Raw genomic sequence first — 27,976 nt, forward strand, 5'->3', positions numbered from 1 at the left:
ATAATATGCGTACCAGTCTAGTCTAGCGGTAACTGCAGCATTTGTAAACAAAAAGTGAAAGATCTTTGAAAATGTAAAATATTTTGCCTTTTTGGGTTGAACAGGTAATGCAAAGACTGCAAGTAAAGTCTACATCTCTAGATTATAAAAGAGTACAGTTCCCTTTACTCCGATTTCTGATGGCATTAAAATCCCCAAGGATTAAAACTTGCTGAAACTTGTTTAAAAAGTGAATGATAACAAAAATGTAGTAAGTCACAGGTCTTGGCAGGCTGTCATAGGCTTTGAATAGATATCTCATACTCTTTTGTTCAAGAAAGTAAATAAACACAGGTGTTTACACTGAAAATGCTTGTCTTTTGACTACATAAATCAAAATGGAATGGATGGAAAGTGCTGGTATATATTACAATTTTTTTTATCTACAAATGATGTAATTATGTATAATTATTTAAAATAAGATGATATATTTTGTTGACATTATTAATCTCAATTAATCGGATTTGAAATATGCATGTGTTACATTGATTTTTTTTAAATCGGAACATATGCTGACAATTTTACTTGTGCCGTTACATATATGGATAATTTGAGCAGAAACTCAGGATGACTATGACTGCAGGCTTTTCAAAAACAACCAAAAATCATAAATGCTGGACTTATCATCGTAACTGGTCCTACATGACATACATTTACCGTACATCTTCAGCACTTTACTTAAGAGCCAATTTAGCTCCCTGAGATGGATTTCCTTCTATATCAGAATGAAACAGTGTATTGTATAAATAGTTTTCACTGTTAGATACATGTATGCAAGTTGCATGAATGATCATAATTTTGGATGTCTTGGTGAAGGCCTGATAAAATCTATATATTTGAATTCAAGTTACTAAGTTATTTAAAAATGCTTGAAATAGTCTGTATAGGCACTCAGTTGAGTGCTCAAAATAGTCACATACTCGAGTTAGAAATTTGTCCTTTGCTCAGAAACTAAACACAGAAAGCAAAATGAAATGTTGTATTGTTAAACTGTTGTGCCATGAAAATAATCAATAAAGTAATATAATCTGATTTATTTTAACAATTTTTCACGTAATATGTAAATCTGCCAACTTGTGTACAAATGAAATAAATTCTTAATATCTTTATATAATTATACTAATCTTGTTACCATAAGTATCTATGAAAACCACAAACAACATGCAATAATCAATGCAACATGCTAAATCATGCAATACAGCATCATACACATTCAATTTGAAGAAAGCTTTTTTCAACTTTACATCAAACATCAACTGCCTTGCACGACAAACAAAGAAGGAATGCCATATTTTTGCGCACTAAATGTACTGTAGCAACATAAGAAAAAACAATCAATTCAATATTAATCTTATCTGAAACCAATAAAAAGGAAAAATAGTTGCAGTGAATAATTAAGTATTTTTTATGATTAAAATAAAACTATTATTTCTTGTTAATTTTGGTACAGGGCTGGTAAAAACACTGGAATAACTAATATTTCCTTGAGGATGGGTTATTGCCGGGAAATAATACTGACCTCAAAGTTTGATTTCATTAGGGTTGTACCGTCCCTAATCCTAGACTACTAATCCTTTAACAATCATTCAATTTCAACCACTGCATGCAATGGGTGAAGGAGGGGTTGCTGATTCAATGTTTATTATTTAGCAATAAATAAAAGTAAAAAGACTGACAGTAAGCCTCAAGCATTGTTAAGCATAATTTCATATATTCATACGCAGTTAAAGAAAGGAATGATCACTGCAGTACAATAGAGATGATTGTGACTTAATTGAACACCTTTTTAAACTTTCACTATATCACACACTGGTAACTACTTTTCTCCTCCACTATGATCATTATGCATGTACATGTAGGGTTTTACCTGGAAGTTGGGTTATACAAAAGGACATGGTATTGCAGAAAAGGGACAGGGTGCTAAGGTAGTCCAAATAATTGTACGTTGACGGATTTTTTTATATTTTTGATATGGCAAATCCTTGGAGGAATCCCGTATAATACGTCTATTATTTTAGACTAGGTGCTAAGGGTAAAAAGGGCACACTGTACTGGACAGTGAAGAATTTAAACATTATGAATTTGACAGTAAATGTTATCATTTCTTATAAATAAATATTTAAACTTTAATTACCTAAATTGTTTCAGAATGTCGAGAGTTGTACAAGCAGCTAATAACCGTGCTGTCATCGCGTTCAGGCACAGTTAACAACATACACTCAAAGAACATGGACACGCCTATCACTGGCCTCTGGTCGGAGCTACAGAGGGAAAATAAGTAGGTCACATGTAATGATGTTTATAGTTGTACTCATTATGGATTCTTATACAAGCTTTTTCGAATACATGGGGAACATTTAATTATGAATTATATGCATACAATTGTAGCATGTCACTGCTAAACATCAACCCGGTCTCTTTGATCTTTCTCAGACTGCATTACAATACATGTTTCATTAAAACTGTAGCACTATTGAGTGACATTTTAAGTGTTGCCATATGAAATAAAATTTCCCTTTTTGATATGAAAACAAACAAATGAGTATTGGCAATTGTGTGCTTAGTGGTGCTCTTGTTACACATACTTATGAAGAGGCTAACGTGCCTTTTACTTTTTATGAAAATATATGTATAAAAGTTTAGAACCAACAAAATGAATAGTCTGAACTATCTTTTATATGTTTTTATATTAAATGTAAAAAAATGAAAAATAATAGCATACAATACATATGGTAAATTATGGCAAAAATGGTTGAATATTTGATGGGGGAATAACATCCACCTGTGCAATATCTTGTAGGGGAAGTTTGTCTGGCACGTTTTGAGTCATGCTAATAATACGCACAACCTGAAACAAAATCTTTACCATTATCTCTATTATATATACATCCACCTTCAATTTAGACTTCCCAAGGGTGCTTTATCGGTGAACTGTGAGCCGGAACTGCAGGAGCTAATGAAGCAGATTGACAAACTGGTGGCTGGGAAAAAACGCGAGTGGGAGCGTGAACGGGAGGGGCTGGCCTCCCGACTGAATGTTCGGGAACAGGAGAACCAGATGCAGAAAACCACACTGGAACAGAAACATAAAGAGGTGGGGAATATAGCTTTACGGCTCATTGCTCATATACAGGACAATACATGAGTGGTCAATCTTTACGGAATTTGTTAGACAAGTTTTCTAAAATTGGTAGAAAAAAACATTTAGCCGAGTTTTTTTTATGAATTTTAGTATACAATTTTAATAATTTTTGTGCCGAATGACCCAAAATGTGATATAGATTTAAATCATAATTATATATTTAAAGTATGATGACCTACCTGGCCAAATACATCAACTGTCGCATTCAGCACGCACATTTTCAACACTTCATGGGAATGTCATTAAAAAGTTAATGATTTTTTTATGAAACAGAAGAAGGAGACTATTGCAGACTTGTTAGTTCAGTGATTTATTTTCATGTGATCAGTAACAATTATTATTAATCAAATCTTTGTGATTAAATGTTATGGAAAAAAATGCATTTCAAATAAATCAGATTTAAGGACTTTTAGACTGGCTTAAGAATTTTAACACACTGACTCCTTCCACTAGTTGGCATAGTCTCAAAAAATATATTCCAAGAGAAGAATGACTGCATTGTGTTTTTGGGGCCGAAATTCCCCTCATGAAAAAGTATATATATATTTCCCCTACCCAGGTGAAAAAATCCCCTTTAATTTCTTTCATGCCATTCATGAATAAGTTGACAGCCTTGTTGAATATATGAATCATGTAATTTAATGTTAGTACTTTTCTCCTTTTTGCCAAAATGACATAAAAACTTCCCCTATCAAAGAGCCCCGCCCCACCACTATTCCTTTGAAAGTGGAAAAAAAACACTGGACTGGGGGCTGTTTCATTATGAATCCTAGAAGTTATTTACCTATAGGAACATACAAACATTTCTTAAGTAATGATTAATATCAATTTTAAATAAATCCATAACATTAAAAAATAAAGTTAAAAATATTTCAACTAAATACAAGACACAGAAGTAGTTTATAGGTCTGTAATGATTTCGAGTAAATTATTTCTTCTCATTTTACTGATACTGGGCAGTTTTCAAATCCAATGTTTATATGTCCATGATAGAGATTTTGTGCCAATGAACAATGCCGGACAACTGTTGAATACTAGGTGATAAATGTGTCCTAGAACTCATCATGAAACCGCCCCGATGTGTCTTCTTTATTCCAGGACCTGCTTTACATTCATCTACCTGTTATTCATATTGTCATGAATTGTATTTGTATTGTATTACGCGCGAACTTACGTAACGTGATGTTGCGGTGTTAGGACTTAGCGTCGATGTCACTTCCGTTGTATTGTACATGTGATAGTTGTACACGACGTGATATCTTACTCCATCGCACAAAGACACATATTTTGAACAATGAAGTTTTCATGACCATTTTATTGATATTGCTTCAGATTGGTCAGTTGCGTGTACAGCTCGACTCATCAGAGAACAAACAGCGTGACCTTGTCAGCCAGTATGAGAATCAACTGTCCTCACTCCGGGCGGAGGTAAGAATGGATCAGACCCCAAAGTCTTGAGCAATCTCAAGTCCTTTGTTACAGGATCCAGTGCAGCACACACAGTATTGGTTGGGTATAAACTGCGTCGTAGTCTCCTGTTTAATCAATTGTTAAAAAAAATAATGCTGTAGCAAATGTTAAAGGAAACTTAAAAATATCAAAACTATAGGTTTAATGTATAATGGTTGTCCGGTTAGTGGTGGTTACTGCACTCACTTCTCACCAAGGCAATCCGGGTTCGATTCCCAGCCTGAGGTCATGTGAGTTGGGTTAGTGGTCACCAAGCCGAAAAAGTGGGTTTTCTCTGGGTACTCCGGTTTCCCCCACGACACAAGACCACACTCTCATACAACATCGAGCCAACAAGAGTAACTTAGTATAAGTTAACTTTCTTCACAATCATTGTAAAATATATGTTGTTTTAACTAACTATAGGTCCAGAACCTGAAGCGAGAGTATGAGCGTCTCCACAAGCGTTACTCCAAGCACAAGCGTGAGTCAGAGAAAGAGCGGGAAAAGTCGACGGTCGAACTACAGGGCGGCATGCAGGAGGTCCATAAGCTCAATAAGAAGGTTGAGGTAAGAGGCTGGCTTAGGGGAGTTAGGGGAGGATATGGGGCTGCTTTGTTATAGTGATCAAAATTAGCTGGTACCCGCTTGCTCGAATCAAGCCCGGGCTTGGGCTCATTTTGATCACTGCAATAAAGAGTAAGGGTTGAAAGTGATTTATATCAGCTTTAAACTTTTTTCACAATCAAGCTTAAGTAATTGAATATAAAATTAGCAGATGCTTGCAAAAAATAAATCTGGGTTTTATTGTTTGTGCTGATGGCTTTGGAATGTTAGGGCTATTCCAGTAAAACCTATAACCCATGGGGGGAAGGCAATTATTTAAATAGTATATAGGTTGGTGTCTTTTTTCACTAATTTGGACCCTAAACGGGTAAATTTGCATCTGTAGGAGGGTGGCATAATTTAAAAGTGCCTTCCCCTGGGGGTAATATGATTAAATGGAATAGCCCTTATCATAATGAGCCATTAGCAAATGTAATTTTCAGTCATGCAAACGACAGTTATGTTTGAAATGTTGACATATTATTTGTTAGTGGCATCAGGAGATTGCCTGACCCTTGCTTACACATAAAGAAAATAAAAGGTAAATTATGGCGGTGTCATTATAATGAAAAAAAACATTTCAGGAGTACCGTCAGCGGTCTCGTGACTGGGAGATTGACCGTCGGTCACTTCAGAAGCAAGTGGAGAACTTGGAGGCCCAGAGGAAGGCTATTGCCGACAAATGTGAATTTGTACAGGTAAAGAACCATAGGAGAGGGTAGGAGGCGTGAGGGCCTATCAGGCTAAATTTTGTGTAGTTTTGTCATTCACTTGTTTATTCATCAATTCAGAGAGAAAGTAGGTCTGATTCAAAGTTGAATAATCTGTACTATTACATTTAATACATACCCATTGCGAAGTCTTTTACTGGAATGTTTTGCATATATGCAAATTAATGTTTAACTCTTTAAATTACCTTGATTTTATTTTAAAGCCTATGTCATGTCATTTCTAAGCATCGCTGTCATTTACAACAAAATATATATGATTATGTTCGTGCATGTGATGGAAACAGTTTTTCACAAATGCTTTTCACACGAGTGTTTTGCATGAAGCTACCAGTTTGCTGTGATCTGATTGTGGTGTGTGATAGACCTTCACTCATTTAGTACTGGACTTATTTCCACTGTCCTCAACTTGTGTGTGAAAATAATTTCTTTAAATTCACCTTTCTGCCTTGAATGACACGACAAGATAATTGCTTCATCTACTTACTTGAAGGGATTCATGTTGGGCACTGTAAGTTAAACAATTGTAGTTTCATGTTTATTGGTTTTCATGTTTCATTATCATTGGCTGAATAACATATATAGATAAGATATTTGACCATGCTAGGGTAAGCTAGATGATAGATTTCTGTTGTTTTTTTGTATCAAATCTATGTACCAAGGGCCATATTCAATAAGCATCTTAGTAAAAATTTCCAACTAAGTGAAAAATTGCATTTTTTTCTAATTTTAATTTTAAGAAAACGAACAATGTTTGTACACCTAAACTATATACTGGTATGCATATGAATAAATCTGATAAAAAGTACCGGGTATTTAAAATAATCGATGTAAAAAATTATGAAATTCTCACTAAGTTGAAAATATTCCCTAAGATGCTTAGTGAATATGGCACCAGGGTAATAAGATAATTCATAATAATAATATAGTAAAGAAATTATTTTTCCTTTCTTAATTATTATTTTTTGGAAATTAATTTCACACTGGTGATTGTTTCCATTTCTACTTTAATTACTGTTAAACATACTCATACTTAGAAAAAGATACAGGTGGTACTATTTTCATTAAAATGATGTAATGAGTAGAGCTACTTTTTCTACGGGGACACCGATAGCTGGGGAGTCTCACAGGAGTTACTGGTATTGATTACTCTTTTACCTTTTTAAAAATAGCAAGCAAGCATCTAGTTTTTTAGTTTGGTGGAAAAGACTTCCAGGGACATAAAGTTACAAAGTTTCAGTCAAGAGCGTAGCTACAAGAAGGCCAACTGTACGTACAACAAACACAGTCAATGGTCTTGACCGTCTTTGCCCTCAAAATGTTCACATGTATTGCAATTTTTGGGAAAATAATTGAGCCTATTTCTGACTGATGTTAAGCTAATGCATAAGTCTTTATTGCTAGCTACAACCCTGTCAGCTCACAGTTTGCCTTACAGCCATGCTAAAACTGAAGAAAACATGATGTAAACTACCAGCCTCCATTGAGTTGAGTGTTTGTTTTTCCCCTATATGTAGACACAGTTTGACGAGTTAGAAACCCACAGAGCGTCTTTGATTGATAAGTGCAGTCTGGTCCAGGTTGGTGAACACTGTGTATACACTTTTCCCTTGTTAGTTATTATACTTTATAGTGACATCTTATCAACAAAGGCATAGTAAGATTTAAAATAGTCGTCAAATATTTAAATAGTCATTATGCTTATATCGGAAATGATGTGTCACCTTAATGCAATAACTCAATAAGTACATATATAAATAGAAGCAGTTATTGAGTATTTGCACTAAGACTCAGCTTAGAGCAATAACTCAATAAGTGCATATATAAATAGAAGCAGTTATTGAGTATTTGCACTACTCAGCTTAGAGCAATAACTCAATAAGTGCATATATAAATAGAAGCAGTTATTGAGTATTTGCACTACTCAGCTTAGAGCAATAACTCAATAAGTGCATATATAAATAGAAGCAGTTATTGAGTATTTGCACTACTCAGCTTAGAGCAATAACTCAATAAGTGCATATATAAATAGAAGGAGTTATTGAGTTCTTGCACTAAGACTCAGCTTAGAGCAATAACTCAATAAGTGCATATATAAATAGAAGCAGTTATTGAGTATTTGCACTACTCAGCTTAGAGCAATAACTCAATAAGTGCAAATATAAATAGAAGCAGTTATTGAGTTCTTGCACTAAGACTCAGCAGTAAAACATTAAATTTGTAAAGTTGGCCTTATAATTAACGGAAATTCTTAATCTAATGATATTTATGCTCGTTGATAAGAAGTCCTCTATTAGGTTTCCTTCTTAGTTACTGTAGTTACCATAGTTACTGAAGTTAATAATACACTTTCTTGTGCATGTACCATCATTTTGGCCAGAGAAATATTTCCTGTTGAGATATTTTCATCCCCACCCACCAAAATTCATAACACTCCCACCAAAAATGTTTTTTATTTGACAAAAAAATGGATTGGGAGAAGTGGTTGAAAATCATGAAAACAGTGCTACAATTTTAATGTCACTCATGCTTTTTTAAAAAAAATAAAAAACTATCCAGCCTGTATTCATCCCATTTACAAAAGGAGAATTCACAAATTATTTCTCTCTGGCATGTATGTTTCAGTTATAATATAGAGTGCGTTACTTAGATGCAGAATCTACATAGTGGGTTAAGGTGGAATTTATTTTAGAAAAAGTTCTTGACATTATTTTTAACCTTTTGCTATAACTCAAAAACCATTCATGATATTAAAATGAAACTTGGTACAAATGTTGCCAGCGACAATATGCAAGACCCATAACTTTGACCTTGATAATTGTAAGATGGACCTCTTACCAACTTTTAACAAAATACACAACATGCAAGTAAGAGTTGACTGTAAAGCCTCCTTTATTGGAATGTTGAAGTGGAATTTTTTTATTATAATTTTTACAATATATAGAATTGTTGTGCATATTTCCCCAGGCATGTCTGTTTACATTCATCTATTTAAACAATGTTGTATATATATTAAATATTTTATACAATGTGCTATATATAATTTATACAATGTCGAATATATATTCAGGGATGTGATTTACCTGACAGCTGGAGGCCATGGGTTCATGGGGCCCTCTTTGGGTCAAAAGCACACTGCTGTTGAAGAAAAACTTGAGGGTTCTCCTGACTTCAAATTTAAAAGTTTAAATCAAACTGGAACATCAACTAAAACAACCGAAAGCACCTAAATCTTGGGGTGGGGGAGGGGTCCCTGTGGCCATTAGATACACAGAATTCCGCGAATCAGCAGACAAATCACATCCCTGAATTATTATGTACAATGTTGTATATTCAGCAGGAATATGGAACTCATGTGCATGTTTTTGCATGTTTATGCCTTAACTAACGATTATCATTTACTGTAGAATGTTAATTACTGTTAGTTTATTAGAATATGTACGCATTGTGATTATTATTTATGTGCTTAAATGTGTTATCACAATATTTTGTTGTCTAATAATTTTTATTCTAACATATATCATCCAACATTGTTATATCAAAGCATATGGTTTCATTGCTATTTACAAAATTAATTGTCAGTTTTTCAAAATGCAAATTAATTTCCAATGCATATATACCCCTTTAACAATTTAATCTTATAACATGAATAACTACTTCTATTATATCTATAACTGATCGATGAATAACAACAATTACATCGAGTTTATCTGATCGATGAATAACATCAAACAAGATTTAAGCAGTTTATATGCGAGTAAGTGTCTTTGTTTAGTAGTTTTACTTCATTATCATCTAAACTAGACTCTTTGAATAAACTTGTGTCTTTTCGTGGTTATTCCTTTCAATTTTGAAAAATATGACGACGTGTATTTTTCCCATGAACATTAAGTTTTTGCATGAGATAACTTAAGCCATACATGCTGTTAGCGATGATAATTATAGTTTAACCGCATGTGCATCAAGTTTTTCAGGAAACAAAAAATCACCTGACTTACTGATATTGTTAGTTTGTCTTTTTTTCTGTCAGAAAAAATGATGAAGTATTGTGATAGCCTTGGTGTTGTTGGCCATGTTGGTGTTGTGGGTGGAGTTGTTGGCGGTGTTGTTGGCAGTGTTGTGGGTGGAGTTGTTGGCCTTGTTGTCCACATAAAAAAGGCTTTTACATTGTCCATTTCTCAAAAACTGTCAAAGATATGAAAGTGGAACCAAGACCACAATGCTACCAGAGACCATATGAACATGTATAGCAAGGTACATAACTCTGGCCTTAATAGATGTTGAGTTATGCCCCTTTATGAGACGACCGTTGGCAATTGCTCATGTTGCTCCGATTTTGGACTTTGCATTGATTGCGTATAACACTGAACTACTTTTATAAAAAAAAAAGTATTTTCTCAGCAAAATTTCTCATACCTGAATAATTTGTAATATGTTACATTATTTTTGTCAAAATCTACTGCACATGTAACTAAGTTAAGTCAAACTATGACAATCTCCATACGCTAGTTACTTTACAATAAAAAATATTGACTACGGAACTTTTTTTTTACCTTAAGATTTGTTTATAAATCTATTTCTCCACCCTATTATAAGAGTGTACATTTTCATATGATTTTGTATAAATATTTGTTTAAATATATTCACGTAAGTCAGGTGAAAGTTTTTTGATTTCTTGTTTGTTAAAAGTAACAATACAATTCATTGCATGGCATGTGTACCAGTTCAAGATATATCACTATACGGAAGCAAATATTTAGCTAATAGAACTGCTTGCCTTCTTGTTACCATAGCAACAAGCACAGACGTACCAGTCCCAGTTAGACCGGCGGAGAGAAATTCTCGACAGCACAGAGTTTAGTTTGAACTCACAAATTGCACAGCTCGAAGCTAAACTTAACACCACTGCAGAGTCTCTGAAAATACAGGTAACGGGTTTTACACGGGGCATTGTAATAATTTTGATGATATATTCCATTGTACGGTCACTGAAAATATCCCAAGGTAGACATGTAATGCATAAACACTTAAGTCGAGTCAATCTTTGTCTGACAAGGATCTCTTTTCCCCAAAAGAATTCTTTTGATTGTTTGAATAATGTATTATATTAAGTGTACTTTTTCAACAATGATAACTATTAAATTTTCATGAAGTCAGAGAGTGTTATAAACAGTTAAACTGTGGAGGCTATATATGGTTCATTTGTATTTTATCCTTTTTTATTTTTAAATACATCAATATGAAAGGCGAAGGCATATTGTTGAGAGAAATTTGTAAGCAGAAATATAAAGGTAATCGAGCAAAGTTAATTTCAGTGGGTGGTTGGGTGCATGTTGCATGGTGTACTGGCTAGGCTAGGGTTGCACATCACTGCTTAAACACATATTGGCCTGTTGTATATAAACTATTCAGTGCGTAGCCTATAGACATTGCAGAACATGTCCAGATCTACATTAGCACCTTTTATTCCCGCAGCAAGAAAGCAAATACACCTTGTAGTGGTGTGAAGTAGTTTTCCTGGAGAAGACTATCCTGACAAGTGCAGAAATAGACCATCTGCCATCTATTACAATTATGAGATTAGTATTACATTATTTACATTAATTCCTTACAGCCATCTATTGCCATCATGACATAGTGTATCATAGTATGTCTGCTACAGAACTCCAAGGTTGACAAGCTGAAAGGTTCTCTGGAAGAGGCGATGGACTCGCACAAGAAGGCCATGGACGACAATGAACGCCTCCTCAATGACCTCAAGAAGGCAAACGCTCAGTGCAGGGTAGGGGCGATTTGAAAAAATATATTTAAAAAAGGCAATGAATAATTTTAGGTTGCTTATTGATTTAGCAAATAATTTAAACAGCATTTAAGAAATGATATTATCATTGTTCCGATAATGGATTATATTTAAAAATCAATTGAAAAGATCATTATCAGCCATTATGGAGTGAGTTTGGTATAATTTCATTTTTTTGAAAGTATTATAATCCTTTAATATGAGAAAATGAAAGTGTTATGCATGAAAATATTTCACTTTCAATCAATGATTGACCAGTTTCAATCTTAGATAATAGATAGGAAACATTTGGTCTGGTTTCTATCATTAACTAACAAAGTACAGGGTATGGGAAATGTAAAGAGTTAATATTTTTGGATATATGAAAAATGTAAGCCAGTACATTAATGGGGCTTTGATATTGGCCTGTTTTCATTACGAAAAATAAGCATATTTACATAGTTACTTAGTAATTGTATTACCAGTCTTGAATGAATACCACAATCATTAACACAATTATTCAAACCTGCAATTTTTCCACTTGATAATGCAACCTTTGTTGCTTACATGATATGATATTACAGTTTTGTAATATCAAAATAAGCTTAATATAATTTTAGAAATTCTTTGTAAGCAGGAAATCAGTATTAAATTATACTATACCCATTGAAATTCAGCAAGAAATGTTTGTTTTGTAAGCTAAAAAACCTTTGAATATAAATTTTTGTACATAACTGGGTATTTTATATGTATAAAACTACATTGCTATTGAGCTAGCTTTTATAGCATCACAGTAGTGTGTCTACCTACAGAGTGAGAGGTCTCAGGTTTCATACCTATAGGAGGCATGTAGCTATTTGTACAGTGAATTACATATAGTCAGGCTTTAAATTCTCAGAACAAATTTATTCCTCAAATCAACATTTGAATTTCTTTTTTTTATCAACAGAAGCTTGAAGACTTGAATGCTGAGCTGCAGGGGGAGTTGCGGGCTCGTGACGACTTCCTGCAGATGTCAGAAGAAGACAGCCGGCAACATGAGAATAATATTGCTGTCCTTAACAAACAGATACAGAAAAAAGATGACATCATCAAGTGAGTTAGATATGATGACATCATCAAGTGAGTTAGATATGATGACATCATCAAGTGAGTTAGATATGATGACATCATCAAGTGAGTTAGATATGATAACATCATCAAGTGAGTTAGATATGAAGACATCATCAAGTGAGTTAGATATGATGACATCATCAAGTGAGTTAGATATGATGACATCATCAAGTGAGTTAGATATGAAGACATCATCAAGTGAGTTAGATATGATGACATCATCAAGTGAGTTAGATATGATGACATCATCAAGTGAGTTAGATATGATAACATCATCAAGTGAGTTAGATATAATGACATTATTAAATAGTTAGATATAACATAGTTAAATGTTAAAACTATATTTTCTAAAATTTTGACAAGAATTTGTGAGCATTTAAGTGATTTTAATTTTTAGCTTATAATAATATTACCAAAATTAACTGATTTTCATCCCAAGATCTCTGGATTACTAGATTAGAGCATTACCCCTGCATTTTTTGAGTTCAAATAAACATTCTTCAGAACAAAGTTATATTTCATTTGACGACCCTTCACTTTCAGACAAAATGTTAATTATAAACATTTAAAAGTCATAATGCAACCAGTCAAACAGTCATAAAGTAACCAGTCATGTATTTTTTTTTAATCTTGAATTTAAATAAATATATATTTCAAAGTTGAGGGTTTGTCTTTAAACATGTGTGTGAGCAAAGTAAGAGAACGTTTGTTTGCACTGATCTTGAACTGAACCCAGGAGCTATTGAATAAAAAGCACATGTATAGAGTTGATTTTGACAGATAAAATAACAACAAGTCATCTTTTATAACAATAAAAGTTGCTTAGAGCTACTTAACTTCCACATCAAGGCGGTTGTTGCCAACTTGTTAGCACCATTCAGTGAAATGTCTTCAGAAGCAGTAGCTGGAGAAGCTCAAGAAATTTATACAATTGTGATTATTTGTTATGAATTCAATGGTTTGTGTGCTGTATGATCCAGGAGCCTGAGTGACACGCGGTGCCAGACAGAGGATGAGACGATCACAACACTGCGGAAAACTGTGGACGAGGTCCAGGACCAAGCCAGGTAGGGTCAGCAGGGTGGGTCAGCAGGGTGGGGCAGCAGGATGGGGCAGCAGGGTGGGGCTGTGGTTGGCTGGTCGTGTTTTGAATCATACTGAAATTGATTTACCGGTAGTTTACTGCAATGTTCGATACAAGACTACCCTTGCTGCTAATATTTTCTGATCCCTAAAATTTCACAGTTACAGGATTACATTTAAATCATAAAAATGAAAATACCTTTCATATTACAGAACAGTCTTGTGAGAGAAATAGCACTTATCAGTTGGTATTCATTGGTTCAATGATTGTCCACTATTTCCATACCAGGTTGAGTAAGCGTAATGAAGACCTTCTGGGTCAGGAGAACAGACAGCTGCAGCAGGAACTGGGCATTAAGAGAGATGACTGCGAAAACATGGAGAGAAAACTGCATCAAAAGGTAGGGGGCTGAGGGAGCAGGAATGAAGAGAGAGGGATGGTATGAGGGGGTTGAGAGGGGGGTCAGGGAAGAGGAATGGGAATTTGGGAGGGGGGCTGCACCCGGAGCTGGAAATCAAATGAGATAACTGTAAATATAAGGAGAGGAAATTGCATTAAAAGGTATTGGGGTGGGGATGAAGAGAGGGAAAGGGGCTGGGGAAATTGATGGGGGAGCAGGAAACAGATGAAAAGAGATGACTGTGAGAGTAACCATTATGGTTGGGATTTATTTTTATCTGGTACAATTATACTTTCAGCTGATCATAGACAAGTGGTTTATCCATGAAGGTTATAACAAAGATAATAACATATTGTTTCTGTCTTTAAGTTTGTGTGTTGTTTTTTTAAAGATAATAGGTTGAGGTGTTGTTGGAGGCAGCGCCATCGTGCAGGAACATGAACATTGGCCATGACTCTAAAACCATTCAAGATATTCAAACATATTAAACATAAAGATATTAAACATGGCATAAATGTTGCCAGAGACAATACTCACATGCATAGCAAGGCACATTACTCTGCCTTTGAAAATTGATGAGTTATACACATTGTTTGACTGAAAAAAACAATAGACTAGAGTTTTTTTTTAATGGTATTGTTTGATGGGAATTGATTATATTAATGCCAGTGTTCTTATTCAATATATGGAATAATGCATGTATATTTATCAGTTGACGTAAATGCATTCTTGCCGTGTAAAATTATTTTAAAAAATAAATTTGAAATCCTACTCATCCCATTATAGAGAATTGTCCGAGACATCAAAGACGTGGTATGGTATTATAACATTGATTTCATTTTGATGTTATTTTCTTCGTTATGTTGAGCTTTCAAATAAGTGTTTACAACTCATGACATTTGATAATCCTACATTGTATTGGGGTTATAATTATGCATCTCTCATATAATTTACATTTTGTAAGTTCATGCATGGCATGGTATATCTGCCTTTTTGAATAGACAACTATAATGTTTGTTCATGCTTATATTATAATTGTAACCTTGATTAATAAAATTTACATTTATAGGCAAAAGCATGCAAAAGTTGGAATGCTTAAACCTACATTCATATGAAACATTCATATATTATTAGCTCATACAATGTCATGCATTGGCAAGGCCTATTACTCCAAGCACATATATTGCAAGGCCTATTAACCAACAAATATGCAGAGCAAGGTCTATAACTTTACAAATATGAATATGAAAATATGAATAGCAAGGCCAATTACTCTGCACATATGAATAGCAAGGCCCATAACTCCACAAATATGAATAGCAAGGCATATAACTCCACAAATATGAATAGCAAGGCCCATTACTCCACAAATATGAATAGCAATGCCCATAACTCCACAAATATATAAAGCAAGGACCATAACTCCACAAATATGAATAGCAAGGCCCATTACTCCACAAATATGAATAGCAATGCCCATTACTCCACACATATGAAAAGCAAGGCCTATTAGTCCACAAATATGTAAAGCAAGGACCATAACTCCACAAATATGAATAGCAAGGCCTCCACAAATATGAATATCAAGGCCCATTACTCCACAAATATGAATATCAAGGCCCATTACTCCACAAATATGAATAGCAAGGCCCATAACTCCACAAATATGAATAGCAAGGCCCATAACTCCACAAATGTGAATAACAAGGCCCATTACTCCACAAATATGAATAGCAAGGACCATAACTCCAAAAATATGAATAGCAAGGCCCATAACTCCACAAATATGAATAACAAGGCCCATTACTTCACACATATGGAAAGCAATGCCCATAACTCCACAAATATGTAAAGCAAGAACCATAACTCCACAAATATGAATAGCTAGCAAGGTCCAAAACTCCACAAATATGAATAACAAGGACCATAACTCTGTCTTAAATAATAATATTGTTTAATTAGGCCAATTTTTTTGAATAAAAAAGCAGTCAAGAATTTGTGTCCACTCCATGTTGCTTTACCTGTAATCAATTTGCGCTGCATGAAAAAATAGTTACATGTTTATATGTAGAAGGTATTATTATACATTATGCATTTTCTGTAGCTTATGAAATATGTGTAAAATGTTGGTGAAAGCTAGAAGCTAGTGATTGTATTCAATGTAAAAATGATTCTCATTGATAGAAATGTACTAAAGATGACATTCAGATGCAGTTTTTAGAATTTTAGAATGCTAATGAAAAAGCTTTAACAGACCTCTTATGAATCCATATAAAAAATATTTATATTGGCAGATATACATGCATTATTTCCTGTCTGTCTGTACCGTGTATTGAGTCAATCTATACAATTAATAAAGTCCAAATGGTTTTCACTGATCTATAACATGGCATACTAACCATTGGTCGGGCTTATCAGGGGTATATGACATCAGGTATCTGGTGTAGGAATAAGCTTGTCATTTCCTCACGCTATTGGTAATAATGTGAATGTTTTATGCCTGCTGACACAATGTCATTTCGGTTTCATGACATAGCCTACTGCTTGGTTATTACTTGTAGGATAATACATGGTTGACCATGACTTTCCGTTGAAAATTGCCCCTGAGTGCAAGAATAATTACCCGAGGACTTCACTTGTTTTTTTGGAATTAGATCGCAATATCGTTTTTCAAATATTTCCTGTTTTTACATCAGCTGGTTTTGATGTTCATTTCAATATGAGAAGGTAGGGTCAATCAAACAGTTTCATTAGAATCTAGGCTTATATGACGCTAGCCATTGTGCTGGAATAAGGTACATTTCTCAGCAGAATAAGTAAAAAAACATTTTAACAAAACACTTCCTTGTCTCACTGGTTTTTGACCTTCACCAAATATATACTTCTGGTAATGCCATTCCCAGTAAGTTTCATTTAAACCTGGTCAAATAGCCCCCAGGTCAAAACACCCCCATTGTGGTCCAGTAGCCCCCACACTTATGGTCAAAATGCCCCCACTCGGAAAAAAATGGTCAAAACACCCCCAAATAGTCAAAGCGCTTGTGTAAATGTTTGCCTAACTGGTGATAATTTGCCATAACTATATCAAAAAAAGGATGTCATGGTGCACATTTTTGTCTTTTTTGGGCAATAATGCCTTAATCACCCTCACATACCATGAAAATCTCACGGCAATCATTTTTATAGGAAAACAATTCTATATAGTGAAATGTTGCTATACAAAGTGGCATTTGTATTATAAATATGTAAACATAATTACAACAATGATAACTTAATATACGTGCCTGGTGACACCACATTAAAGTTGGCACCATATGAAAGGCGATCTTTGGTGGTTACTAATACATAAAATAGAAAACTGTAGTTTATTGATTATTTTTTATTATTTTGTTCTTCATTTTGGAAATCAAACATAAAATTGATTTTTTTTCCCAAATTTTTCAGGTTAAAACGTGTTTTTTATATTTGTTTCCATTTTTTTTTATTTAAATATTGATTTATTCTTTTACTCAACAGAGTCTTGAATGATACCAAAATAATATCAGGTCATGAGGCATCAACATTTAACATAAATGTACATGGGATATCTGGACTGTAATGACTGAACTATTTTAGAATTATCTTCAATTTATCGGTTTACAAGGTACAGCAGAAAAAAAGTTCAATTAGTCTAGTATAGTAGCCCTCGACTGTGGCGTAATTTCGTTATAATGACCTAATATGTACTGAATGCAAGTACATATAAACAAATATTTATTGTTCATGGCAGGCATACTTAATCATCACTTTGGCTGACATTTTTAGCCCTTTGAGAAATGATGTACCACTTTTCATGATGAAAAATAATATGTTCAGTAAAAGGCTCTCCACTTCCAGTTTTATTTCTTTTAAAGTTAACTTTAAATATGAAAAACACTGACTAATAAGTCCGTTACAATTGAATATGCATATAAAAAATGGTAACAATAAGTCTCCCTACGTTTCTATCCAGAAACAGGATGTGGCCAGACTAGAGGAGGAAGTGGCCACAGTGAAGTTACAGCTGTCGGCCGCCGAGGAGAAACTGTCGTCTATCAACGTCCACCATGAGGCGGAGCTGATAACCATCAAGGAACAACTATCCAAGGTATGTTTTATAACATCAAGACATGTTACAGTAAGGCTTATTCTTCTCTCAGGTAAAAATAAGTGTAACTTCATTCTACAACTACGGCTATTTGTAGCTCCCCCTGTGTAGATGAGCAGAACTATGAAGGTGATGTGTGGCCATTGTTATCCCTGTTATTCCTGTATTTTATATAAATCCCAATCTCGATGTAGGTGAGCAATGAGCTGGAATCAAGCAGCACCAACCTGGGTGATGTTGGAGCCCGGGCTCGAGATCTGGAGGAGCAGGTGACAGACGGGCGAGGCGAGATCAAGAAGAGGGATGCAGAACTCAAGGTACTGGGTTCAAAATTTATTAAATAAGAATATCAGCCATGTTAGAAATATCTTCTGGCATCTCTAAAATCAGGATTCAGAGCTTTTAATGTAAAACAAGTTGCATAACTCTGTTTTAATAATTGTTCAGTAATGCCCTATTATTACCTTAATTTATTTTGGACAAGCCTTGTCATTCACTCTAGGGATATCTTGTATTGCACATATCACACATTTACCTGTGTACGTCCTTTTTCAGGTAGCAAATGCCCAGATCGAGGCATTACGGCTTGAGAACCGTCACCTACGCCAGACCATCATCCAGCAAACTCAGGTGAATCTCGACCATACAGAGACAGAGACCCAGCTACGTGAGATGCAGCAGACCTACCAGGCACAGATCAAATCACTAGAGGTGAGGAGTCAACAGGCATAATGAAAGTTCAGAAAAAGTGTCAGTCATTCGGACCGACAGCCTCCGATACTTTGTTGGTCCGAAAGAAAATTTGCCGGTCCAGCATTATTGTTTGAAAACTTGCTTTTTCAAAGCCTATGTTGCTAATTTTACATTCACAAGGAATGAACAGGTATCAATTATTTTTACCAGGTTCTGCTCCGAAAATTGAATTTTAATGACACCATTTTTTACACTTGCACTGAATCGAAATGGTCATTTTGATTGTGTTTTTTTTTTGCTTTGTTTATTTTTCAGACAATTCCAGTACCGATTTCGGAATTGAATAACATGTTCTGAAGGATAAGAACAGTTGGAACTACACTTTAAATAATTCCAATGTTCATGACAAATTATAGGATTAGACATTTTAGCATTTCAAAACATCATTCGATATATACACATTATTATACATTATTTGGTAACGTATTGCAAAGAGAGGCAAATGCTGAATGGTGTTTGACTTAGTGTGGTACACGCATTCCGACATCTACACTTCTCCGATATTTGTACCAGGCACTACTGTGGCATATATTTGTACCAGACACTACCCTCACATATATTTGTACCAGGCACTACTGTCACATATGTGCACCAGACACATATATTTGTACCAGACACTACTTTCACATATGTGTACCAGACACTTCTGTGGCATATATTTGTACCAGACCCTACCCTTGCATATATTTGTACCAGACACTATGTCACATATGTGTACCAGACACTACCGTCGCATATATTTGTACCAGACACTACTGTCACATATGTGTACCAGGCACTACTGTGGCATATATTTGTACCACACACTACTGTCACATATGTGTACCAGACACTACTGTGGCATATATTTGTACCAAATACTACTGTAACATGTTTACCAGACACTGTCGTCACATAAATTTGTAGCAGACACTATCGTCACATATATTTGTACCAGACACTATCATGACGTATATTTGTACCAGATACTATTGTCATATATGTTTTCTAGACACTACTGTCACATATGTTAAGGTATGTAAACTTAATGTTCTATATTTAGAAAGATAATGTGAGCCTGCGTGATGAGCTGGGTGTAATGCGTCAAGAGGTGACGGCTCTGGAAGACCGCTTTGACCATCAACTCCAGCGTACCATACATGAGGCAGAGATGTCACACACTGAGGAACTCTCAAGGGAGCAAAGGTAGGGTGATGGGGTAGACAGGCAGGGAAATAGGGGATCTGTCAAGAGGAGAAAAAAAGTGAAACTGCAATCAAACATTGTTTTCAATATCACCAAACACTTGATCTGTCTTCACCTATGTCGCACCATTTATCATGGTGATGCTCATGCCAATGATTGCTTGGTTGGCTAGATAAAGCCATTAAATGTCAATTGAGCATTTTTGCAAGCTGAAAAAACAGTCGCGATATGTAACTCTGAGTTAACAATCGTAGAATATAGCTAACTTCTGCTGCACACTCTAAGAATGCAAGATTATAGTTTACTGTGTTTCTCATTTTATGAAATTAATCGAGAAAATATTTGAATAAAGAAAACAAAATGAAGAACCCAAGCTCTACTCATGTTGCAGCGGGTGTTAATAACCAGCATGTTTGATCACGTTTGTTTGTCGTATCACTTCATAAATATAAACACAATGAATAATTGTTTATTTATTTTTCATGTGTTTATTGAAGTGAAGAGCATTATATTTAAAGAGGCACTCTTACTCCCCAATAAGATTTACAACAATAAATAAAATTGTTTTAATTTCCCAAAAGGATGAATGAATGTCGAAAACAATAGTTTTTATGACAGATACCGAGTTTAATTAGAAAGAAATGTGCATAAAACACGGTATTTCTACCTTATCAGACTATAGTTAAATAGATCACAGTTAATATTTTAGCATTCACCAATCATTTAATATTTTTATGTTTACTGCTTTTGAATACACAGGTACAATCTTGTTATCAGTAGTCAATATTTTCCATAAATGCATTATCTAGTAAGTAGTTCAGCCCTTTTTTCAGGTTTTGGGGAAAGGTGGCGGGTCCTTCTCAGAGGGGAAAATTAACAAAATTGGGGAAAATTGACATTGACATTTGTTTATAAAAAAGAAAGGCGAACACAATAAACTTGTTTCACAACTTTAATATCATGTTTTCTCATGCTTTACAAACACGTCGACCCGCTTACATCCTTTCGCCGCAATTTTGTCCAATTTCTTGACGTAACAACGATTATTATGCGACATTTCCAACTTCAAACTGAAATATCGTGAACGATATCGTGGGCGGAAATCACATATGGTTTCCGGAGTAGATGCTTTAGTATTCACATACAATTCAGTTAAACTGGGAACCAGTACATTCGGAACACTCGGTAGTCTAGGAAGTACACTAAGATGACGTCATACCAAAGTTTAGAAGACGGATAATAACTGCGTCGCTTTATATCGTTCCGTTTTCGGATTTTTAAAAAAAATTTTGGCGGTGGGGAATTTTAAGCGACAATTGGGGAAAAATATATACTTTTTTGCTTGGGGAATGGGGCCGAATGTCGGCCCCATAAACAGAATAAAAAAAGGCCTGTAGTTAAAGGTTTATCAGTCAAAATTGATGTTTGTTATATATGTGTATGTTTTGATTTTGAATAAGAGTGTCACTTTAACAAAACTGAGAGAACCAAAGAATCAGTGACCATGTTCACACATTACAAAGGCAGTTTAATACCAGGATAAAAGGTGAAATATTTTGTTGGGATTTTGAAATTGTGGATTGACCTACCAATGAAATCCATGAAAATGTCCCACGAGCATTAATTATTTTACAGTATATCGAGGCCCTTTAAGTATGCTTAAGTATTTATCACAATTACTGTTTCAGACACCTGCAGGACCTTGAAGAGGATGCGGACCGCCGTGTGTCCATGTTACAGGACCGCCTCGACTCCACAATAAATCGGTACGAGGAGCAGCTAACGTTGCTACGGAGACAGAAAGCGAGGGTGGAGGACGACCTCGACCGGGAAAGACGAGCAGGCTGTAAGTTTCAATGTAAAATAATGAGGCCTAATTTAATATACATGATAATGGTGTTATAGGAAGTATGTTTATTGCTTTTAATGCGTGTAGTGTTTTTTCTAGGTTTCCTGGTCTTGGCTCATGTTTCATATTTCTCATGCCATTATTAAATCATCAAGAATGCAAGAGATAATTTCAGATTTCAATAGATTTTCAATATGTGACCTGATTAATCATTTATTAAATACTGCGATATAAAAAACAAGCAGTATTTAGGGACTTCATTTCTTTTAAAACAATTGCATAACTAAAAATAACGAAAATTAATGTTTTGTATTTTAGCTTGTCTGTTTGTTTTTAGAAAAAAATATCATTTTTTTTTACCAGGAAGTATTACTTAAAGTCTTAGGCATGCTAAACTAAAATATTTCATTAGAAACATTTGAAGGTCATAAGACTATGAAAACTGCTGACAAGCCCTGGCATCACCATGTAGTGGTCTTCTGTTCTGTATGAGAAAACATACCATTCACTTGAAGAACTAAGATAAGAGCCTTAATTGGTCAAACCGGCAAATGACCCTTAAGTTAATACATCATAAAATTGTAGATTGGAAGCAGTTCGAGCATTGTAACATTTGTTTGCCATTTTTGTTTTAGTCCAAGTTTATCTGTTTTGTCATAAGCTAGCAGCATGTTTTAATAAACTCTGCTCCATTCTTCAGCGTCGTTTCGCCAGGGTGATATTGTGATAGAGGAGGGGGAAGAAGGTGTGATATATGTCAATGACGACATGTCCCTTGCCGACACCGACAGCGGAAATGAGATGAATTTTGGGGTGTGTACAAGAGTGGAGGGTTTTGTTTTTCATGAAAATATTTTTGGTGTAACCAGAAATGTAAAAAAAAATGCATGACTGAATGACCACACTTGAAAATAAACTTCTACACAATCAATAGACTGGATAATTAGGTGCAGGCATAAAACAAAAACGAAAAGTTGTAACAAAGATTTGAATCCATCTTATAGGGGTCATTACTTTTCATTGGTATTCTACCAGACCCGTTTTGATCAAATGGCTTATAGATGTTTATGCTTATGTCCTTGCAGATTCCGGCATCAGAGAAGTTTCTCAATGAAGAGGCAGCCCGAACACGCCAGCTAGAGAGCATCATAGACTGCCATATACAGACACTGAAATCTTCCTCTGACATGGCCATCAAGAAACACAAGAGATAATCCACGCCTGAGAAGGGGGTGGGGATAATCCCAGCAGAGAGATGGAGATAAGAGATAATCCAAGTCTGAACAAAGGAAATAAACCCAGCAGGAAGATGGGATGAGGATTATACACTGCTAAAAACAGACACTGAACTCATCTTCTAACAAGATCAGAGGCGGGAGATGGTGTTTGTTGTGGAAAATATGGCATATAGTTGAGAAACTCCTAGCAGGTTGTAGGGGCTTTTGGGGGTAGTTATGGACATTCTGTGATAGTTGTGAATATATGTGTACATACATACCTACAATCAAGACTTTCAAGTGACTAGTTTACTGGTAACATTGTAATGTTACACTAAATATATGATGTTGTTCTCATACAATATATATGTGACCTATCCACGTAGTCCTTAAAGGGTCTGTCTCACAGATTGGCACCAAAAAAAGTTTTTTTCTGTAACGAATCTCAGGACAATTATCTAATAAAATGTGTTACGCTTTGATATCATAATTGTAAAAAAAGGTATGAAAATGTAAAAAAACAAAATTGTGTCAGAGACCAGGTTCGAACCTGCGTCGCCAAAATTAAACTCCAGTGTCTTACCTACTGAGCTAATAAGGCTTACTCAGTTCAGGTGACATAATTAAGCCATAAACCTATCTCGGTAATATCACCGACTAGCCAATCACGCATAAGGAATGAATTCTACCTGGTAGACATACCCAGTAACTTTTTTTTAATGGAAAAATACGAAATAACTGCTGAACTTTGATAAATTGTAAACTATGTGGTACTTCAGTAAGTAATTTTCAATGCATTGTACACATCAATGCCAAGTTTATGTCATTTTTCGACAATTTTCTTTTTTCCGCTACTTTATCATCTGTGAGACAGCCCCTTTATGAATTGTTTGAACCATGTGATAAAATTGTGTACCGGTATCTAGACAAAAACTGGTGTGTACAACCATAAGCATAGGTATCATTATTTAACATAGAAGAACAGGGAGGGTGTCGTCCATGGAATAAGAATAATTAGCTGAACATTCTGTGGTGTGATTGTGATCACTGTGTTATGAAAACATAGAGAACACTGTCGCTTTAGTAATTGAACTCTGTACTTGATCAGCTGCTTGTTGTACACACAATCAGGTAAAGATCTAAACAATCTCATATTGATAAATAATGCAGGATTGTTTGATTATTTAACTTTTTCCATTGGTTAAATATCTATTTGTTAACTTATGAATGCTACCAATGTTTTATACTACATATTGCATTCGTAAGTTAACAAATGTATATGACATAATATATACACAAAGAACATAAGGTTGGGTCAGTCAAAATTGAATATTATGACTACTTTGAAAATGCATTTGCATACTGATTGAGATTATGAATCATACATTTAATTACATTGATAGTAAATGTTTTCATTTATTGACTGCCATGTTAAATTCTTGCCATATAATCGCCGTTCATATTTTCTCAAACTATTGATAATTTGTCATTTTAATAGTCTTGATACATTTCATGAGATGGAAAATAATTTATATTTTTATCCATTGTATCAAATTAACAATTCGGAGTGATATTTATGCTCCCATATAAACTAATGTGATGTTTTCTAGAGTTGTCTCAGATGGCAGTAGAGAATTTCGGCATAATATACATCAACAAGGTTAAAATACATATTTAAGGAAATATAGATATCTATACAACACATACTATATAATTATATCAAATATAAATATATTAAAGCTGCACTCTCACAGATTGAACCTTTTGACAGCTTTTTTATGCCCCCACAAAGTGGCGGCATATAGGGTTGCCCTTGTCCGTACGTACGTCTGTCTGTCTGTCTGTCTGTACGTACGTACGTCCCGAAGATTGTTTCCGATCTAATTCTTGAAAACCGTTTGTCCAATCCTCACCAAACTTTAAACACATGTTTGTGACCATAATATCTTGATCAAGTTCGATAGTCATGGAAATCGCTCTAGTCATTTAGGAGTTACGGCCCTTTTTTGCCAAAAATACTTCAAAAATATATGTTTCCAATCTAATTCTTGAAAACTGTTTGTCCAATCCTCACCAAACTTTAAACACATGTTTGTGACCATAATATCTTGATCAAGTTCGATAGTCATGGAAATCGCTTTAGTCATTTAGGAGTTATGGCCCTTTTTTGCCAAAAATACTTCAAAAATATATGTTTCCAATCTAATTCTTGAAAAGTATGTGTCCAATGTGGATCCAACAAGTTTTTTCCTGCCTGAATGGCGCCATATAACCTATACAGTCTTGCGATGCTGTAAAACCCAACTCAACTCAACTTATCCTATATGTGCAGATTATCCTGAATAATCATTATGGCTTATTTTCTGTGACAAAAAATCAAAGTGGGGGCATCCGTGTCCTATGGACACATTTCTAGTTATTTTTTGTTTTGGAACGAGCCAGTTTTTGCGAAAATGCATGGAAACCAGTTATATAAGCCTGCTGACAAAAAAATAGATCACAGATTTTTATATTTAAGTGCAAAAATTGATGTTTTATGCATTTTCTTAAACCGTCAGTAACAGTTTAAGCCATAAAACATTACGGTATATCTGTGAGAGTGCAGCTTTAACAATACTTTTTTTGTTATATATCACATACAGCGAACCTGGTAAGCTTGAACTCCAAGGGACTGGCGAAAATACCTCGAGCCTTGAGGAGTTTGAGCCAAGCGGGAATGATTCTATTCAGTTTAAAGAAATCGGTCCTTTAGATCCAGTTAGAGCCAAGGAAAAAATTGAACCAAGCGAGTTCGAGCCACGGGGTTCGACTGTTTTGACAAGTGCATTTCTGTTGAAATTGTTCAATGAGAAAGTTAGCAATAGCAAATCTAACAAAAGGTTTCAAATATGGTTAGGAAGTTTAATCTCCCTTCATGTAATGGCATCATCTATCCAGATGCATTTATTTATTATTATTATTTATTATATGATGCAGTCGTATTTATTTTGTTATGACTTGTTTGTAAGCAATTTTAAAGAGTTTATTAACATAGTCAGATATTTAACTTCTTGTGTTAGTTTGTGTTCCTTTCATATTGTACATGTATGTATTTAATGTATTGTGCCAAATTGTTTATATAATCAAAAGACATGTTTCAGGGATATTATACTCATACGGGCCATCTTGCCAATATTAAGCGTACTACGAATTATCAAAAGATCAAGAAATTCAATGAAAAACGATATTTGAATTTCAACTTGAAAATATGAATGAACAGGCTGGAGCTTTCCAGTCTAACTCTTTGCTTTGAAATGTATCTCTAAGTATCTGGTAATAAAGGTTTTAGAATTGATTGTATGATACATTCATTGGTAAGATCGCCCCATACTTAGTACTTTAGCTTCTAGAAATGTAGCTTTTAAAGTAGTCCTTGTACTAGACAGTGGCATTATTTATCAGCATTTTATTTGGTATATAATGATTTAAGGTTGACAATAATGCTATTCATAGATTGAAAAAAATGATTTCTTGAATGAACACCTTGTTGTTGTAATAAGATTTCTTACCTAATGTTGAATCATTTCTGTTGATGTACATGTACTAGATAGTTAGAGTATTTATCAGCATAGTACATATTAATTTAAATATGTGAACATTTGCAATTTACCAGTATTGATCTGAAAAAGATTGCTGGAGTGAATATTCTTTTGTTTTTATGAAGAGTTTTTTACTTTAAGGTTTATCTTGTAATCAAATTGGAACATAGTCCAAATATATATTATCCAGACATACTTTTGTGGCACTTTTTCTTCTTACATTATTCAGATTTGAATACTTCATTATCATTTTATGCGAGTTCATGGATTTTCTTTTTACTTTCAAAAGATCTATTATAACACTATTTCTTGAATGCTGAGCACGGCATGTTGTGATTTTCAGGATTCTGTACACACAATTGTCCAGATGTTTGGTCTGGTCAAAATGGTCACTTTTCTGTCATATATAACATACCTTTGATTGCATGGAGTCATGCCTTACATTAATTCATTGATAACTTCTCAGTAAGTTGACCTATAGTGCATGAAAATAGGAAGTCTATTGCTTTCATGAAATGTTATGAAATAATCATGATGAGCATGCATTAAAAATATATGATGCAAGTTTTGATGTTTATCCTTAGTTTGTATTGTATTGGTCTCCCATTGCACCAGTGCTTGCATTAATAACTGTATTTTCCCCATTCTATTTAAAGATTTGAAAGCTTTCAAACTACGTCCGCTAAATTCTTAAACCATACTAGTGCTACTAGTGCATTCCATCTTGTTTCAGTGAGAATCTCGAGTTGTTTTGACATGTACATTATGTTTTTGTTTTAATTTTATTTGCAATGCTGAATAAATCATGTGAAGAAAATGCACTGGGCTGAGTTTGTTTTATTTCAATGCTCTTTATACTCCGCACGAAAAGATTGTGAAGCATTATAAACATGGCATGAATGTGGTTACGTGTTGGAGGTTGTTCATC

General features: G+C 34.5%; 1 protein-coding gene across 4 annotated transcripts; it reads left to right on the forward strand.

The window, feature by feature from the left end:
* The first annotated feature begins 15 nt into the window (after positions 1–15).
* Positions 16–27,869, forward strand: LOC128244670 (centrosomal protein of 63 kDa-like). Of its 4 annotated transcripts, XM_052962695.1 has the most exons (20): positions 16–104; positions 2,188–2,317; positions 2,944–3,133; positions 4,514–4,609; positions 5,057–5,200; positions 5,821–5,934; positions 7,482–7,544; positions 10,758–10,892; positions 11,627–11,746; positions 12,693–12,838; positions 13,837–13,923; positions 14,229–14,340; positions 15,127–15,153; positions 18,332–18,466; positions 18,661–18,783; positions 19,022–19,177; positions 20,262–20,404; positions 22,093–22,250; positions 22,954–23,066; positions 23,339–27,869. In XM_052962695.1, the coding sequence occupies exons 2-20, from the start codon at positions 2,268–2,270 to the stop codon at positions 23,465–23,467; spliced, it is 2,241 nt and encodes a 746-aa protein (XP_052818655.1). In that variant the 5' UTR covers positions 16–104; positions 2,188–2,267; the 3' UTR covers positions 23,468–27,869. The 4 variants fall into 4 exon arrangements, with proteins under 4 accessions (XP_052818655.1, XP_052818656.1, XP_052818657.1 ...); XM_052962696.1 differs by lacking the exon at positions 15,127–15,153; XM_052962697.1 differs by lacking the exon at positions 7,482–7,544.
* Positions 27,870–27,976: the final 107 nt, after the last annotated feature.

Source organism: Mya arenaria, chromosome 8, assembly GCF_026914265.1.
Source record: "Mya arenaria isolate MELC-2E11 chromosome 8, ASM2691426v1".
Lineage (NCBI taxonomy): Eukaryota > Metazoa > Mollusca > Bivalvia > Myida > Myidae > Mya > Mya arenaria.

Excerpts from the sequence above, each read along its gene's own strand:
- LOC128244670 (XM_052962695.1), top strand. The coding sequence starts at position 2,268 with ATGGACACGCCTATCACTGGCCTCTGGTCGGAGCTACAGAGGGAAAAT. Across the intron at positions 12,839-13,836 it reads AAAAAAGATGACATCATCAA|GAGCCTGAGTGACACGCGGT; the intron begins GTGAGTTAGATA and ends TGTATGATCCAG. Across the intron at positions 23,067-23,338 it reads GAAATGAGATGAATTTTGGG|ATTCCGGCATCAGAGAAGTT; the intron begins GTGTGTACAAGA and ends ATGTCCTTGCAG.